The following is an 18,994-nucleotide window of genomic DNA, read 5'->3' as shown; positions in this document are numbered from 1 at the left end:
GGCGATATGGACTTTTCGGACCCCCTCATGCGCCCGGCGTTTTCGGGTGACCGAGTGGCAACACTGAAAAGTGTATTCTCTTTTCACTGTCCTGACCTTAATTTTCGATGTACTGATTTCATTTTTGTACCAAAGTGTTCGCAATAGAATGATCTATAAGAACATATGTATATGTCACCAAAGCATGAGTTAAATCACACAAAAAGCTGAAGAACTACATCGATCACTAGCTGTGAGCTCCAAACAGCGACGAAATGTTTCCATTCTTTTCAAGGTTGTCAACTCCACACTTGTCCTACAGCGTTAAATTTGGTATCACTGTGATCGCAATTAAATTCCCTACAAGGACATATGCATATAAATGTAGAATCATGATCGCGGCCCACACCAAGAGTGTGTGAAGTGGGCGATTACCCTCGCTGAGTCAACAATACAATAGTCTTTCCACGAAGTTAACAATGCAATGAGGTTCTCCCAAATAGGCCATGTGCCTATTAGAGAAAACGGAAATTTAATGGCAAACATTTTCATACTAACCCCAAGTCGATCGAATAAGAATTGGATTTTATACAAATATTTTGTAATCGCGCGTAAATTTACGACGCGATTGCAGCAACTGGACAAAATACCCCTATTTATGCATCGTTTATTTACGACCCGGCTGTGGGAAAGTGATTTATTAAGCTGGGACCACTGGGGTCTGGGAGCCTGGATGTGACCTGGAAATACAGGCCAATTTCTTCCCCTACAGCTTCATCTCTCACAACTGTACAGCACATGCAAGTTAGATTGTTTCTATGTTTTTGTAATTTTAGCCTTCTCATTCAGTTTGTGCCTAAGGAAGTAACCATATTTTGTAAAGAATAATAATAATTTTTTTTTTGTCCGTTGGCAGAATCTGACGAGCAGCAGTTCAGTTGGAGCCATAGGAACCCTTCCACCCAAGTTGGTCCGTCCCCAGTCCCGACAGGCTGCGAATGCCGTTAAACTGTAAGTTGGTTAAGTATTAACTCGGTGTTAATTATAGTACTGTTACTTTGACTGGTTACTTCCTAAATTCAGTTTATTCTTTCAACATACTGTGCGGTACTTACTATGTAGCGACACCTCCAAAATCTGGGTAATGTCGTTGTAGACCTGATATGTAGATGCAGTAAGTATGTGAAATCTGGATTTTCTAAAAAAAAAAAAAAAAAAAAAAAAAAAAAATAGTCCATTTATCACACTTTTCAAATTTGTTCATGTAAAACTTATAATGAAAATGAAATGAAGATTTTTGTTTTAGAATATGCTCAATGGCTATACCGAGGCAAATTTTCCGAGCAATATTATATATAATATAAATATATATATATATATATATATATATATATATATATAATAATATATATATATATGTAATATATATATATATGTAATATATATATATATGTAATATATATATATATAATATATATATATATATATAATATATATATATATATATATAATATATATATATATAATATATATATATATATAATATATATATATATATATATATATACATATATATATATATATATATATATATATATATATATATATATATATATATATGTCGTACCTAATAGCCAGAACGCACTTCTCAGCCTACTATGCAAGGCCCGATTTGCCTAATAAGCCAAGTTTTCATGAATTAATGTTTTTTTGACAACCTAACCTACCTACCTAACCTAACCTAACTTTCGGCTACCTAACCTAACCTAACCTATAAAGATAGGTTAGGTTAGGTAGGGTTGGTTAGGTTCGGTCATATATCTACGTTAATTTTAAATCCAATAAAAAAAAATTGACCTCATACATAATGAAATGGGTAGCTTTATCATTTCATAAGAAAAAAATTTGAGAAAATATGTTAACTCAGGAAAACTTGGCTTATTAGGCAAATTGGGCCTTGCATAGTAGGCTGAGAAGTGCGTTCTGGCTACTAGGTACGACATATATATATATATATATATATATATATATATATATTAGTATATTTTGGTAGCAGTCTTTCCTGTAGACATATATTATTAAATATGACCGAAAAAGTAAGATTAATAATTCTAACATGAATTTTCTCCATCTTTCTTATGTTTCTTTTCACTGTTGATGGTAATTCAAAGATCAATTCTCCAAAATTCATTTTTATTTCTAGTCTGACGCGACACTTGAGCGCGTTTCGTAAAACTTATTACATTTTCAAAGACTTTAGTTTACAAACACACAACTGAAACTGAATAGAGCTTACACATCTTCGAGGTTTATATCTACATTTGGGTGAGGTGGATGAGGTGAAAAACGAACCTTCAACGATGGGTATTAAATTCCAACACAAGACAGAACACGAAACAATGGGTATTGAATGGGTATTAAATTCAAACACAAGACAGAACACGAAACAATTGGTATTGAATGGAAGTAATTGTAGAAAGCCTATTGGTCCATATTTCTTGATGCTTCTATATTGAAGCGGAGTCTTGAAGTGGGTAGAATATAGTTGTGCATTAATTGGCTGTTGATTGCTGGTGTTGACTTCTTGATGTGTAGCGCCTCGCAGACGTCAAGCCGCCTGCTATCGCAGACAATCGCCCACCCAGAGCCCCAGACAGCAGTAGGGGGATCCCCATGAAAACAATACCGACATAGAACCCTTGACTGTTCGAGAATCTGAGGTGTACAAAGCAGCCATGTCTTTCCCAATAGGTTCAGCAGGGGGCTTTACAGGCCTAAGACCCCAGCACATCAAACAAATGCTGAACCCGGTGCTTGGAGGTGCTGCAGAGGACCTTCTAGTGGAACTTACCAGATTCTCCAACATGTGTTTTGGAAGGCAGCATCCCTGAGGACATCAGGCCTGTCTTTTATGGAGCAGCACTCTATGTTCTTAAGATGATGGATAGGGGAATTAGGCCTATAGCCGTTGGCAACACCCTCCGACGCCTCGTAGCTAAGGCTGCAGTGAGATCTATCAACCAGGAAGCAGCCTTCTTGCTGTAACCTAATCAGCTTGGGTTTGGGATCCCCCTAGGCTGTGAAGCTGCAGCACATGCAGCACGGGCTTACATTGCTGATCTCTCAGACCAGAAGGCACTAGTAAAGCTTGATTTTAAAAATGCCTTCAATCTAGTCAGAAGAGAAGCTGTCCTCAGGGTTGTACACAATCATTTCCATCCCCTTTACCCATTCATCCGATTGTGCTACAGTGGGGACTCGAAGCTTCTTTTTGGGGAGCATGAAATAGTCTCCTGTGAAGATATCCAACAAGGTGACCCCTTACCCCCCCTCCTTTTCTGCTTAGCTATTAAAGAGGTCACTGATAGTCTGACAAGTGAGCTACACATCTGGTACCTGGATGATGGCACTCTCGCTGGAATCCCGGAAACTATTTTGGAGGATATAAATCCAGGAGCAAGGAGCAGCTTTGGGCCTCATTCTCAATGCATCCAAATGTGAAATAGTCTCCCGCAACCCAGACATCACTGGCCAAATAAAAAATGTTCTTCCAGACATTCTCGTTGTCGAGTCACCGGACTGCACCCTCCTGGGTGCCCCCATTGGTCCACAAGCAATCGAGGTCATAGATGCAAAAATTACTGATCTAAAGAGAATGCTGGACAGGATTGACAAGATTGATGCCCATGATGCTCTCTTCCTCCTCACAAGATGCCTCTCTCTCCCCAAGTTGACCTACTTTCTGAGGTGTTCTCCATCCTACAGCAGCCCTAAGTTAAATGTGTATGACACTCTTCTGAGGTCCATGCTGGTGAAAATCCTGAACCTGCCATTGGACGACTCAGTGGGAGCAAGTAACCCTCCCTGTAAGACTCGGCGGCCTTGGTGTCCGCACAGCCTCCCAGATTGTTCTACCAGCCTTCCTTTCCTCCTCCCATGCATTGCACGATCTCGTGAGAGATATCCTACCTGAATTCCTGGGCAATTCAGCAGGAATACACGATCCTGCTTTCACTGAATGTTCAAATCAGTGGAATGCTATTGCAGCCCCAGCACCCATCATAGAACCAACAAAAAACTTAGTCCAGCTGGAACCACCCGCTAGTGGAAAAAATAGCTGGTGCCATGCTCAGAGCCGCAATATCAGACAAGGAGAAAGCCCGCCTCAGAGCAGTGCCTGCCCCCCATGCAGGAGACTTCCTCCTGGCAGTACCCATGTCGGCAAGGGCACGCATCTAGATCCAGAATCCCTTCGTGTAGCAGTGGCCCTCCACCTTGGTGCCCCAATTCACACTGAATACATGTGTATTTGCAACAGGGTGGAAGCAGACCAGTATGGACTGCATGGGTTGCATTGTGGAAGCACAAAAGGCTGGCATGCGAGATACAACGAGGTCAATGACATAAAGAGAAGCCTCGTCAGCTCAGTGCCCAGCGGAGAGAAAACCTCTCATCCTAGGGGACCAAACCCTGGATTTCCCCGCACTTTGCCCTGATGGCATCACCATATACTCCTGAAAGGGGGGGGGCAGACACTTGGTGTGGGACTACACGTGTGTATCCACCCTGGCTGACACTTATGTACACATCGGTGTTGATCAAGTAGTTGGGAGGGCCAACCACAGGAAAATAACAAAATCAGTCAAATACAGGTGATTGGAAGGTCAATACATCTTTGTTCCCATAGCATCTGAGATGCATGGCCCCTGGGGCAAGAGTGCTTTGGGATTTCTCAAGGAATTGGGCTCCAAGCTCATTGATGTCACCAGGGACCCAAGAGCTGCCAGTTTTTTGTTTCAGCACCTCAGTGTAGCGATCCAGAGGGAAACGCCTGCTGCATCCTCAATTCCTGTCCTGAAGCGGAGGAGCTTCAAGAGATCCATAACCTTTAAGCACACTTTGTATCAACCAATGTATATCTTGTAACCTTTAAGGAGGCAATAGAGTGGTGTTGGAAAAGTTGTTCAATGTCAACCAATATTATTTGACTAGCTGTATATGAAAAGTGCTGAAATTGTCCCAAGTTTCAGTACTGCAGTGTAAATAGAAAGGGAGATTTTTTTTCTTAACACTTTCGCGCTCTCGGCGCTCCAAAAAAAACAATACCCCAGATGCTTTCGGCACTTCGCGCGCCTACGCGGTAAGACCGAAAAGTGTACACTCTTTTGACTGTCCTGACAATAATTGAAGGCGCACATATTTAAATTTGGTATCACTGTGTTCGCAATGAAATTGTCTATAAGAGCATACCTATAAAATGCCGCCCAAGCATAAGGAGTATCAACACCAAATAAAAAACTATGCAGATCACTCGCCGAGAGCGCCAAACAGCAACAAAATGTTTCCACTCTCTTAATGGTTGCGAAGCCTACAGTTGTCCTACATCGCTGATTTTGGTATCATTGGAATCGCAATAACATTCTCTACACGGACATATGCATATGAATGTTTAATATAGGTAATTGCCCACCCGCAAGAGTGTGTGAAGTGGAGAGTACTGTAGTTAGCCGCGAGCGCACTGGCGAAAACACGGGGGAAATCATGCTTGGAAAATTTATACGTTTCCTGACCCTACTTTTCTATGTACGTATTTCTTTTTTATACCAATGTGTTCGCAATAAAATTTTCTATAAGATGAACTGTATAACATTTGTACAAAGCATGTGTAAGAGAAGCGCCAAATATAGAACCACGTCGCTCAGTATGCGTTCGCGGCAGAAACGAACGCATTGTTTTCGTTCGTTTGATGTTTGTCATGTTTATACTTGTTGAAACATTTTATAATTTGTATGACAGTGATCGCAGTAAAATTCCCTACACAGACATATACATAACACATACAAATATTTCCCACGTGTTGGATATATCAACGGCTAAAGGGAACCCACTGCCACACGCTCGCCACACCCCCAAACATACTTTGTGTATTTTTTTTTTTACTCATAGAAGTTTATGTGATATAATATTCATTCTGGTACCAAAACATTCGCAAATAAATTCCCTACAAAACAAAAGTATCCCCATCCATTTCGGTTAAAAAATGGAATTTATAGAAATATTTTTTCGATGGACGAGAAAACTCGGCTCTTATGCGGAATCGTAAGAGAAAACGGCGACGAGTTATCTCTAATCTAAAGCACGAAAGTGCTACATTTTTTTTCCAAATAAACTAATTATAATATTTGTTTAATATGTGCTATTGTGATAGCAAAGAGTCATAGCTATGATTTCAGTTGACACTTTTGATTGATAATCGATTTTGACCATTTTGGCATAATTTTCACAACTACTTCAATTTTTTTTTCTCCCTTCCTATTTATGCTACGATGCTGAAACTTGGACCAGATGAAACACTTTTCATATAGAACTTGTCAAAAAAGTTTGATTGAAATCGAACGAGTTTTCATTTATTGCATTTTTGGGGCAAATTGGAACCCTAATGCCCCCTTAAACATATAATAAAGCCAAAAAAAATCAAAGGAAGGGGTGGTAGGAGAAAAGCACACAGAAACTGTATTGGAGGAGCCCTAAACATTCCCGCTAATGCGTTATGTATGGTTTCCTCCGAGGCTTAGGGTCCCCCTTCTTCCAGCCAGAGGTGGTACTCCCTTCCCATATAATTATGTCGTACCTAGTAGCCAAAACGCACTTCTCGGCCTACTATGCAAGGCCCGGTTTGCCTAATAGTCCGAGTAATTTTCTTTACTTAAAAAAAAAATTTGAATTAGTTTCTTTGAAATATTATATTATATTTTTAAACATATATTATTTACTTAGTTATGTTAGTTTAGTTAAGGTTAACACTATCCAGCTCCATGCTGGATAGTGGTGCCGCAGAAATGACATCATGCACCAGGCAGTGCGGGTGATTTTGCGCGACACCAAAAAATGTATACTCGTTTCAGTTTTTTCACCTGAATTCTCGTGCTACGTCGTTCGTTTTGGTATCATTGTGTTCACAATAGAATTCCCTACAGGGGTATATGCACATAAGGTCCAAAAGCCCACCGATGACTCCCCACAGCAAAGCCAAAAAGTTGGCAAAGTTACCCGTGAGCGCACAAAATCAGTAAAATGTATATACTCGTTTAGGTTTTTTCACCTTATTTCTCGTGCTACATCATTCGTTTTGGTATCATTGTGTTCGCAATAGAATTCTCTACAGGATTATTTGCATATATGGTCTAAACTCCACTACATCCTTTTAGAGTTATTGTATCCATGTTAGCATCATTGGTATAAAACCCAGACAATAATAGTTTCAATAAACATATGATATCATCATTAACTCATAAATCAACATATGATAACCACACTAAGGGTTAAGTGAGCAATTTGCTATCGTGTGATTTGTACTAAGTAAAACATGTCTTTCATCTGATAATATCAGTAATCTGTGTACAAGTTGACACACTATGACCTAGTGTTTCTGTAGCAAAACCATCAAGTAGAATATTTCAGCCTGTGTACACAAATGTTGCCAGTTTTTTGTAATATTATTGACTTCTTAATTTACATAGTGTGTTTATGTAATAGTGTGTGCTTAATAATAACTGAAATAATATTTGTTAATACATATATATTTGTCTTTTTTCAGGGTAAATCAACCTGCTATAAACAAAGAGGATAATGTTGCAAGTACAGCTTCTTACAAGAAACTCATTGATATATGCAAGCAAAGGATCGGCAAGGATTATACATCGTAAGTTGAATCATGAATATTTCCAGAATATTTTCCATAATGATCAAATGAGATAGATAATATTTTCTCTCTGGAGCATTTAAAAAGTAAAAAATTCCAGTGTGGTTCAGATTTGATATACTGAAGAATTAGCCAGTTGTATAAAATACATTTTAACCCTCGGGGTGCTCGGCTATTAACCCTTAACCACCGTGCTGCACCGAGTTTTTTGTGAAATTCCCCGTGCGCACGAAATAAAAGTGTTCCCAAAAATTCTTTTTTCTTCATAAAATTATAAATTCCCTTCCCTGAACATGTCTATGTAAAAATAAATACCAAATTCCACTTACTTTGGCTGTGGGGACGTGGACAAGGTGCGCTGTGATGTCATCAGGGCCTGGTCACCCGTGTATGACTCACTCAGACATGGTCGCGCAGGCCATTCAAGCACCGGGTGTTGCCACAAGTATATTTTCAATTATTTGTTCTATGTATTTCCGATGCAGTTTCATTTGTTTTTTTATTGTATATGATGCATATTTGTGTCCTTTACAATATGTATAGAGTAGAACATTCATAATGTTCCATAGAACTGTGATACATGTATCAGTAATGTGTCCACAATAAATGTTTATTGTCGCAATATTACTTGTTACAAATTCACTAAAATTACAATATGTACAGTTTCATACACTATTTACACAGTAACACACAGTATTACACATGGAATGCACTAGGAAGTGATGTGGTGGAGGCTGACTCCATACACAGTTTCAAATGTAGATATGATAGAGCCCAGTAGGCTCAGAAATCTATACACCAGTTGATTGTCAGTTGAGAGGTGGGACCAAAGAGCCAAAGCTCAACCCCCGCAAGCACAATTAGGTGAGTACTTGATTATTACTCAGAAGTGAGTAATAATCAACGAAGTAGTCCACGGTCAAACCACATTGAGAACACCGCTTCTCATCCGATCAGCGAAGTTAAGCAACGTTGGGTTTGGTTAGTACTTGGATGGGTGACCGCCTGGGAACACCAAATGCTGTTGGCAATAATGTTTCTGGGAACCAGTCGGCCGAGTGGACAGCACGCTGGATTTGTGATCCTGTGGTCTTGGGTTCAATCCCAGGCGCCGGCGAGAAACAATGGGCAGAGTTTCTTTCACCCTATGCCCCTGTTACCTAGCAGTAAAATAGGTACCTGGGTGTTAGTCAGCTGTCATGGGCTGCTTCCTGGGGGTGGAGGCCTGGTCGAGGACCGGGCCGCGGGGACACTAAAAAGCCCCGAAATCATTCTCAAGATAACGGTACACAGCGCGACTTATTGGTATATTGATACATTATTATGCAAATTATTGGCTTCATGGTCGTGAAACTTTCATCAAAATATTTTCAGAAATTGATTTTTGACGAATTTTTTAAAAAGAAGAACGTTTTGTTGATAAGGAGAAAACCTCCTATTAACTGGAAGTGAGGGATAATGTAGTAATAAAGAGATGCAAGCACCTGTCTGATGCACAAAGAAGAATAGTAGTAAGAAGTGTCCACAAAGTGGATATTCAGCTGGTACCTTTATGGCATTGCTGTCTAATATATAATAACACAAATAATAATGAGTATGTTATTATGCTCTATTTTGTTGTATATCATATAAATACATTGCCCAATGTTAATATTTGTTGCCCAATTGTTAATATCTGTTACTTTCATCAATGTCCAAATAATATTTTTTTTTGGGGGGGGGGGCGGTCTTTTTTTTTTTTTTTTATATATAAACTTTGTTTACTATCTGATATTGTTGTAACCTTTACATCCTGAAGCGTAGTGTGTGTACACTCACTAGGAAGGATGTGGTGGAGATGATGATAATAATCACTGATAACATGGTGTGTGTAATTGTTGTAACCTTTACATCCTGGAGAGTACATACCCGTCCCTAGCTATGTAAAGATAGAATGAAATTGGTCAACAAATAAGTCGGTCACAACTCGCAAAACTTGGTACTGAATATTTTTGGCTGATTTTTTCAGAGATTTCAAACTCTATTTTCTTTGTTTCTTTAGGTTGTTTTGATGATTAGGGACCATATTAGGGCTTTTTCAGTCATATAAATTATACCCTAAATATATCCCCCTAAATCAATATAATTATACTAATTATCCCGATATTTTGTTTTTGGGAGAAATTATTTTCCGGGGGGAGCCCTGTTTTCTCCCCGGAGCTATCCAGGCTGAATGGATATGCATATCTTTTTGGCATCAGTCAGTGCATGGAGTTTTTGCCTACCGGGAACCACGAGCCAGAACCTGGCCCCCCTCTAGTGGGGCACCAGGAGCAATGGCCTATAGAGACCCTCCCTGTTGTTGGGAGCATTCTATATCTGATATCGACCAGGACAGGCACCCAGAAAAATAGGTGCCCCAAAAAGAAACCCCTATTCTTGTAAAACTATTGCGACCGAAGGCCGAACAAGTGGTCAGAACTCCCCAAAACAAAAATTAGCAAACTAGCATGGCATCATCATGTCGCCACGCCTCTGTCTGCGCAACCCCTCCCCCCCCTTCCCCGGAAGGGGAAAGGAGGGGGGTTGCATTTTTGTTTTAGTTCTGTGCCTTGTGGTGTGGGCTGTCTCTCCAGGTGGTGCAACATCTGTATATAGTGAATAAAAGGAAAAACAGTGTGGTGGGAGGAGAATGTTGGCGAGTCAGGTGGGTTGAGGGAGGGAGGGAGGGAGTGGCAGCCACTGCCACATGGCATACCAACTTAGTGGTTCGTTATGGTGAACAAAAATGTAGATACTGTCTCCACTCGATCATCCGGACTATATGGGAAGGACCCCCAGCCGGATTATCACATTTTTCGGATAATGGTACTTTTTCACCTACGAGTCCAAAAGTGACCATTTCCAACTATTTTTATACTACAAACAACATAATTTGAATTGCCTTGCCACATACATTTAGTTAAATATTCAACTAGAAACCTCAACTTACCTTGTTGGTGTTCGTCTTCTTGATTGATGCCACACATCTTGAAGTTAAAAATTCTTAACAATTTACGTAACCTATACTAACACAACACTAAAATTAACACTTAAAATTACTGTACAGTTCATTAAGCTAAGTTAGTTTTGACTGCCAGCTGCTGAAGCCTCACTGGTTGAGGGCATTTGGGTTGCCTGTGAGGCCTCACTTGTTGAAGGCGCTTGCTTGCACCTCACTTGTTGAAGCGCTTGCTTGCACCTCACTTGTTGAAGCGCTTGCATGCCCTCACTTGTTGAAGGCTGCTTGGCTTGCCTGTGACGCCTCACTTGTTAAAGGCGCTTGCTTGCGCCTCACTTGTTGAAAGCGCTTGGCTTGCCTGTGGTGCGTCACTTGTTGAAAGCGCTTGGCTTGCCTGTAATGCCTCACTTGTTGAAGGAGCTTGGCTTGCCTGTGGCGCCTCACTTGTTGAAGGACAACTTTCTTCCTCTTAACACCTCCAGAACGATTGATGCTGCTACCAGACATAGTCTTGGCCAAAAATGTTCAAAGTTACTATGAAAATAAAAAAGTTATTTAAAAAAATATTTCACTAATGGCGCAGCACTGTGTATAACACGAGGGACGGACGCACATGGGTTGACCAGTGTTGGACGGGTCCACTTGGGATAGCGCGTTACGTAGGCCGCCAGGAGGAAAAAAATTCACAATATTTTTGAAGGAAACTTCAGCCTGTGCACAATGCTTTTAGGAAACTTATTTATTTGTTATTACATAATTACTAGTAGTTATTTCATTTGTTTTTGGCTATGATTAATTGTTCCAAAATTATTGGTAATTCCTGTACCCAGGTGGTCCCTCCTGACGCATCCCTCCCACCCTCCCAACACCACCCACCCACCCCACCCCCCTCCTCCACCATGCGTCTAGAGCCACAGACGGGATTAATACGGTATGGCCGTATTTTCATCCGGCCAAACCAGCTTTTATCCGGTTCCTGTGGCCATTTTGGCCGGATATTGTGATAACTTTATCCGATCACGATTTTGGCCGTATAAGGGCGTTTTCCGGATGTTTGAATCCCGGATAATCGCGGGGTTACAGTACTTATATATAACTTGTATATATAGTGTAATAACAGCAAAAGGAGTGTTGGGAGAAGCCATTTTGCTGAGGAAGGTGGTGACATCTGCATGACTTGTCATGCTGGTTAAGGGTGGCCACTATGCTCTGTGGGCACTATACCTGCTTAGCTGAACAATTATGGTGAACAAAACATGTAGATACTTGTATATAATATATAATGTGTGTGTATATAGGGTAATAACACCACAAACAGTATACTTGAAGGAGGAATGCCAGTGTGTCTGGCCTTGAACCAGTGAGAGAGAGAGGGAGGAAGGGAGCATTAGTTGTGTGTGGCCACCTGTTACTGTCTGCCATCACCATACAAGATTAGTGGTTTGCTATGGTGAACACAAATGTTGATACTTATATATAACGTGTGCATATAGTGTAATAACAGCAAAAGGAGTGTTGGGAGAAATCATTTTGGTGAGGGAGGTGGCATCATCTTCCTGACTTGTCATGCTGTGTAAGGATAGCCACTATGCTCTTTGTGTACTATACCAGCTTAGATGAACAGTTATGGTGAACAGAACATGTAGATACTTATATATAATGTCTGTATATAGTAAATAAAAGCAAAAACAGTATGGTGGGAGGAGGATGTGGGCGAGTTTGGAGTCATTGAGGGAGGGAGTGGCAGCGAGAGGCTGGCTGGCAGAAATGGTAATTACCTAAGTGTAATTAACTAAGTGTAGTTACAGGATGAGAGCTACGCTCGTGGTGTCCCGTCTTCCCAGCACTCTTTGTCATATAACGCTTTGAAACTACTGACGGTCTTGGCCTCCACCACCTTCTCACCTAACTTGTTCCAACCGTCTACCACTGTTTGCTAAATTGAATTTTCTTATATTTCTTCGGCATCTGTGCTTAGCTAGTTTAAATCTATGACCTCTTGTTCTTAAAGTTCCAGGTCTCAGGAAATCTTCTCTATCGATTTTATCAATTCCTGTTACTATTTTGTATGTAGTGATCTTATCACCTCTTTTTCTTCTGTTTTCTAGTTGAAAAAGAGATATGATCACGACATACAAAATAGTAACAGGGATTGATAAAATCCTTCTGGTTCCGGTCACGTGTATGTGTACTTCGGTCTCTGATAGGGTTGTCGTGTCCTTCCTTTCGTGATTGTTCCAGGACTGTCATCTTAAGCCAGATACTGTCGCCACGTATCGTGTGGCACTGGCGGAGCAGCTCCAGCTTGCGTTCGGTGTTGATGTTACTTTTGCCCTGTTCTGCGAACCGTCTTGTACATTGTTTCACCTCCGGCCTGCTCATGCGCCTCCGGTGCCACCCTGGCCGTTGGACCAGGTGTTCTCTTTTCTTTCTCCTCCTCGGTTTGGGGTTGTTTTTCCAGGTCTCCTTTTCTTGTTGGTGTTGGCCTCTGGAGGTGAGGTCGGGAAGCTTCAGACTCTTCCAGTGCAGGAGTTTTTCTGCTCATTTGGTCCTGGTGGTAGGTTTGTTTGTTTGCAGCAATCTCCTTTTTTTCTGGCAATGAATGGGTCTGCTGCTTTCCGGAGGGGTCCTTGGGTTATTGATGCTTGGCTGGTCGGGCCCGGGATGCATCATATGTTGTGTTCGGTTGCGGCTCTCTGCTGTTCTCTGCGTATCTTGGCCTCAGTGGGCGTGGAGGCGTTTTGGTGTGCCCGGGTTCCCTTCCTTCCTTCCTGTTCCGGGGGTTCAGGTCTCCCGGGTCGTCTGCAGGGTCCTTCGGTTTGCCAGTTGTCTTGTTTTTGAGTTAGGGCGTGTGGTATCCACCTCCCGGGGTCCTTCCCTCTTTATCTTATCTTTGGTGAGGTAACTCCGTGAAGCCGATGGGGCTCCCCCCAGAAAACCAGCATTGAATGTAATGAAATGCCATTTTATGGGTGAGACCCGGAGGCTCCCGGCATCCCTACCTTCCTCCGGTTGGCAGCGTTTTTTGCGTGTTTTTGACATCCAGCCTAAGAACTGCCAGTTGGATCGCCAGCGTGGGGGTCTGGGGCTCCCCCTTCACCCTCCCAGGGAGGGTGGGGGGTTGCAGAGATGGCAGCGTAGCGACATGATTACGTCATGCTAGTTTGCTACTTTTCATTTGGGGAGTTCTGTCCACTCGCTCGGCTTTTGGTAGCAATATGTTCACCAGAATAAGGGTTTGTTTTGGGGCGCCTATCTCTCTGAGTGCCAGACCCAATCGATGGCAGACATAGAATGCTTCCAACCACACAGTTGTTTCTATAGGCCATTGCTCCTTGTGCCTCTCTGAGGGGAACCAGGTTCTGACTTGTAGTCCCCAGTAGGCAAGAACTTTATGCTCTTTGATGCCAGATAGCTAGTAATTACATATCAGCCTGGATAGCTCCGGGGCAGCCTTCGTGTTTCACCCAGAAAATAGCATTTCATTACATTCAACACAGGTTTTTTTGCTGTTATTACAATATATACACACATTATAGATAAATATCTACATTTGTGTTCAATATTACAAACCACTAAGCTGGTATGGCGAGTCCAAACAATAACAATGTGCAAATGCAAGATTGAAGCAGTGAAGAGCAGAGGTGCCATAGGCACAATCAGAGAGCACTGTGTAAACATCAGAGGTCCGCGGTTGTTCAACGTCCTCCCAGCGACTATAAGAAATATTGCCGGAACAACCGTGGACATCTTCAAGAGAAAACTGGACTGTTTTCTAAGAGAAGTTCCGGATCAGCCGGGCTGTGGTGGGTATGTGGGCCTACGGGCCGCTCCAAGCAACAGCCTGGTGGACCAAACTCTCACAAGTCGAGCCTGGCCTCGGGCCGGGCTTGGGGAGTAGAACAACTCCCAGAACCCCATCAAGCAGGTATCAAGCAGGTACCACACACCAATCAAGGACCTAAGTAAATGATTACAAGTTAACTCTTGCTATTTCCTTGTTAAATATACAATAATAGTATTGATGGACCTATTCTAGGTTACTGGAGTTTTCTTTCTAAATACAAATTGTATGCTTCATTCTAAGTTAGCAGGATTTGATACAATTATGTAGGTATATACTAATTTTCTAATTAGTAGCTAGTCTTTACATGTACTATTTTATTTTCAGACCAGAAATCTGCTCTGCCCTTCGTGAGGTTCGTATTCAGAATAACAACAGTTTGTCGGGAATCAGCACAGAAAAGATTGTAGAACGTGTCAAGCTTCAACTGCGTTGTCGCCATCCTGGTGCAGGGCAGGCCTCAGTAGCTCCATGGGCAGGGCTCACCCAAGGCTCAGCAGCAAATGCTTCTGGACCTGAATGGAAAGGCCCAGTAAATGAAGAAGGAATGAAAGTAGAGGAGTCGTGTTCTATTTGCTTGGAGGCTCTCAGTGTTAGTGCCACTGTTCCCCTCCAGTGTCAGCATGTATTTCATGAGAAATGTATCAAAGATTGGTTGAAACGACAATCTAACTGCCCAAACTGCCGTACTTTTGCTCTCATGACTGATGAATACCCATCACTCACTCACTCCTAAGAGATTAGGATAAATTAGGACAGTATTTCAAGCTGTATCCATAAGGATAATGTTACTTTTCACAATTTGCGACCTCTTTATAACGTGCCTTTCATAAAAGTGAAAGAAAATCATTTGCAAATTAAGGATTGTTTTTGCTACTGATACTAAAGATTTTCTTCGTTTTCTAATACAGTATTCCTCAATAAATTTGTAATTTTGAAGGCCAACCTGATAGAATTTATATTTTTTTTATTTAAAATTTTACTATATGTGCTGTTTATGCTTCATATAGAATTTACATGTACTGTGTGTAATTAGGGGTTTGCCTTACAGACAACAAATGCCACTTTATTGGGTACAACTTAATTTTAGTGTAATCTTTTGAAAGATTGTTTATGTACTTTTGTAAAGTCACCTATTTTAAAGGTGGAAGTTACATAGCTAATGTGCCTTAGCAAATCATAACTAGGATGTGTAATATATTTTTCTATAAATACTCATCTTAGAATTGTTTTAGTTTTAAGATTACAAATTGCTTTATATAATAATTATGAAGCAAAAATATTAATTAATAAATTGGGGACAAAAAATTGAATGGAAGATATGCTTTTAAATTTTGTCTTAATTCAAATCCAATATGTCAAAAAATGAATTAATGAGTAAAAATGTGGATTAAAGAGTAAATTACAAGCAAGTTTTTTTTTTTCCCTGTAAATGTTAAAAAAATATCTTGAATTACAAGGGAATGTAAACTTATCACACAAACATGAAATTACAGTCAATGAACAGCATATTTGTTGCAAGTTTAAAAGGCTCTTAAATCATAATTTGTAATGGAAAATACTCTACTTTTCAAATAGGTTAATAATAAAAAATCACATTAGTTATCCTTAGTAGGAAAACCTTTGAGTATTTGTTTTCTCTCATGCAAAGAGAAACAGGTGTTACTGACTAATGTCTATTTTGAGCAAGAACACTTGAGCACAATTTTCATGTTTACAGGTTTCTTTGCATACACACAATGATGAAGTAAGGGTGACTTGCGCACTGCCCATGGACAGGTATCAGTGGCTTCTGCTCCTATCTCCTGTCTGATGTGTCCAATTAAATTCCAGTATTGACACCACCATATTATGCGACTGGAAACAGGAACTTTAGGACTGCCATCCTTCTTCATAAATCTGTCCTTGAATCTTGTCCTTTGGATTTCTGTACTCATCTTCGCCTTCCCTATAATGATCCCTTCTCTCTCTTTGAACTTCGGTCTGCCCTGGCCCTCTGCAGTTCTACGGCAGCAGGCTCCGATGGCATTCATTATGAGATGCTTCGACATCTCCCTCCATGCACGTCTCAGTATTTACCGAGTCTGTATAATCGGATCTGGGAGTTGTCGTCAATCCCTGAGGACTGGCTTTTTTTTTTTTTTTTTTTTTTTTTTGAGATATATACAAGAGTTGTTACATTCTTGTACGCTTGATGCCGTTGTCCTCCCTGTTCACAAACCAGGTTTTCTGGGAACATCCCCTAAGGACTTTTGCTCTATTGCCCTTACAAGTTGTGTCTGCAAACTCTTTGAATGTATGGTTAGCGTTCGTCTGATGTGGTTCTTAGAACACCATCACCTCCCCTTCTCAATTTGGTTTCTGCAAGTGCCACAGCACAACAGATGTCCTGGTGAACTTAGAGGTTTATATTCGTACTGCTTTTGCTGCGAAGACCTCCGTTGTTGCTGTCCTTTTTGACCTGGAAAAGGCTTAAGACACCACTTGGCGATACCATATTCTATCCTAGCTTCATTCTTTTGGCCTTCGTGGTCATCTCCGCAGCTTCCTCTATCGTTGTTCCTTTCGGGTGAGGCTTTGTACCGCTCTCTCTGCCTCTTTTCAGCAATAAGAAGGTGTACCCCAGGGTAGTGTTCTGGGCACTACTCTTTTTCTGGTTGCCCTCAATGGTCTTCTTTCTTCTCTTCCTTCAGGCGTCTTCTTCACTCTTTATGTCGACGATCTTACCCTATGCTGTCAGGGTGATGATTCGCCTCTCCTTCAACGCCGGCTTCAACTTGCAATTGATGCCATGTCATCTTGGGCTACCGATCGTGGCTTCAGGTTCTCTACATCTAAGACTTGTGCTATGACTTTTACTCGTAAGCATGTCGTTCTTCGTCCTTCTTTGTCGCTCTATGGTCACCACATTGTGTACAAGAATTCCGCAAGCTTTTGGGGTTGATTTTTGACACTCGTTTGTCTTGTTCGCCCCATATCTCTTACCTCCGTGTTGAATGCTCTAAGGCCCTTGCCGTCCTTCGGGTATTGTCCCATATTTCTTGGGGAGCGGATATGCATGCACTCCGCGCTTTACATTCCTCTCTCGTCCTGTCTAAGCTCGATTATAGTTGCCCTGCTTACTTGTCTGCTTCTTCTACTCTTCGCCGTCTTGATGCTTTGCACCATACTGAGTTGCGCCTCAGTTCTGGTGCCTTTCGTTCGACTCCCGTCCTCTGCTTGTATGTTGACACTGGCTTCCTATCTCTCCAGGACCGCAGTGAGCGCTACTGTCTTCGCTATCTTGCGCGGTCCTTGCAACATCCTTCCTCTCGCCTCTGTCGTGCTTTAACTTTTACCCCTCCTGTGGTTCCTGTTCCTCTTCACCACCTCCCTCTTTCTGTCTGGTTATCTCGCTTACAAGATTCTCTTTCAGTTCGTATTTCTAATGTTTCTACTTGTGTTGTTCCTTCTTTGCTCCCGTGGAGAGTCCCCCTTCCGCAGTTTTGTACCTCCTTAACCCACATCACTAAAGCTTTTACCCCTCCTACGGTTCTAAAACGCCATTTCCTTGGGCACTTTTCTTCTCACTCCCGCTCCGTTTCCGTCTTCACCGATGGGTCTAAGTCTGCAGACAGTGTTGGCTACTCTATTGTTTTTCCTGATTGCACTTATATGTGTCGCTTACCTCCGGAGACTAGCATCTTCACAGCGGAACTTTATGCTATTCTCTATGCTTTTCGTCTCCTGCTTTCTCGTTGTCAATCTTCCTTTGTCATTGTTGTTGACACTCGTAGTGCCCTCATGGCTCTCGGGTCCTTTAATCCGGTTCATCCAGTGGTTGTCGAGATCCAGCATTAGCTGTTTCTTGTTCACAGTAAATTTAAGTCAGTTGAGTTTTGTTGGGTTCCCAGCCATATTGGTGTCTCTTTAAATTAGCATGCGGATGCTGCAGCCAGGGAAGCTGTCCGTTCTTGTCCCATCTCTCGTAAAGGTATTCCTTATTCCGACTTTTACCCGGTTATCCATTCCTCCATCCTTACCCGTTGGCAGGCTTGTTGGTCGTCTGTTACTGGTAACAAACTGGGTACTCTTAAGAGTTGTGTGTCCTCGTGGCCGTTCTCCTACCACCGTAACCGGTGATGGGAAACGGCTCTGGCGAGGTTGCTTATTGGCCATACTCGCTTAACTTGTGGTTACTTGATGGAGCGCCGCCCTGCTCCTTATTGTCCTAATTTCATTGTCCCCCTTACGATCGTGCATATCCTTGTTGAATGTCCTGACTTCCGAGATGAGCGTGTCTTTTGTTTTCCGACCGTCCCCCACGGTCGCTTAACCCTTGATAGTATTCTTGACAACTCTGATACTTTTGATATCGTTCGCCTTATGCGTTTCTGTTCTCGTATTGGCATCCTGGTGATATTTAGCGTCTTCTGATTATCTCGCACATTTGATGGTGCTACATAGCCTTCCCGGTTTAATGCCTTCTTTTGATAATTACTTACTTTAG

At 41.6% G+C, this 18,994-nt stretch overlaps 1 protein-coding gene and 1 non-coding gene across 3 annotated transcripts in view; both read left to right on the top strand.

Annotated features, from left to right (window-relative positions):
- Positions 1 to 15,913, top strand: part of LOC123773290 (E3 ubiquitin-protein ligase TTC3) — a 241,840-nt gene extending 225,927 nt beyond the window's left edge. For both annotated transcript variants that reach the window (XM_045766935.2, XM_069307431.1), the window contains exons 36-38: positions 896 to 990; positions 7,577 to 7,681; positions 14,833 to 15,913. In XM_045766935.2, coding sequence (XP_045622891.1) covers positions 896 to 990; positions 7,577 to 7,681; positions 14,833 to 15,241 — 609 coding nt within the window. In that variant the 3' untranslated portion in view covers positions 15,242 to 15,913. The remainder of the gene's footprint in view (positions 1 to 895; positions 991 to 7,576; positions 7,682 to 14,832) is intronic.
- On the top strand, positions 8,593 to 8,711 carry LOC123754738 (5S ribosomal RNA). Its single transcript, XR_006772424.1, has one exon. It is a non-coding gene; the product is annotated as a 5S ribosomal RNA (ribosomal RNA).
- Positions 15,914 to 18,994: the final 3,081 nt, after the last annotated feature.

The sequence above is a fragment of the Procambarus clarkii genome, chromosome 1, assembly GCF_040958095.1.
Source record: "Procambarus clarkii isolate CNS0578487 chromosome 1, FALCON_Pclarkii_2.0, whole genome shotgun sequence".
Classification (NCBI taxonomy): Eukaryota; Metazoa; Arthropoda; class Malacostraca; order Decapoda; family Cambaridae; genus Procambarus; species Procambarus clarkii.
Note: the sequence above shows the minus strand (reverse complement) of the source record. Positions and strands in the feature narration are given on the sequence as shown.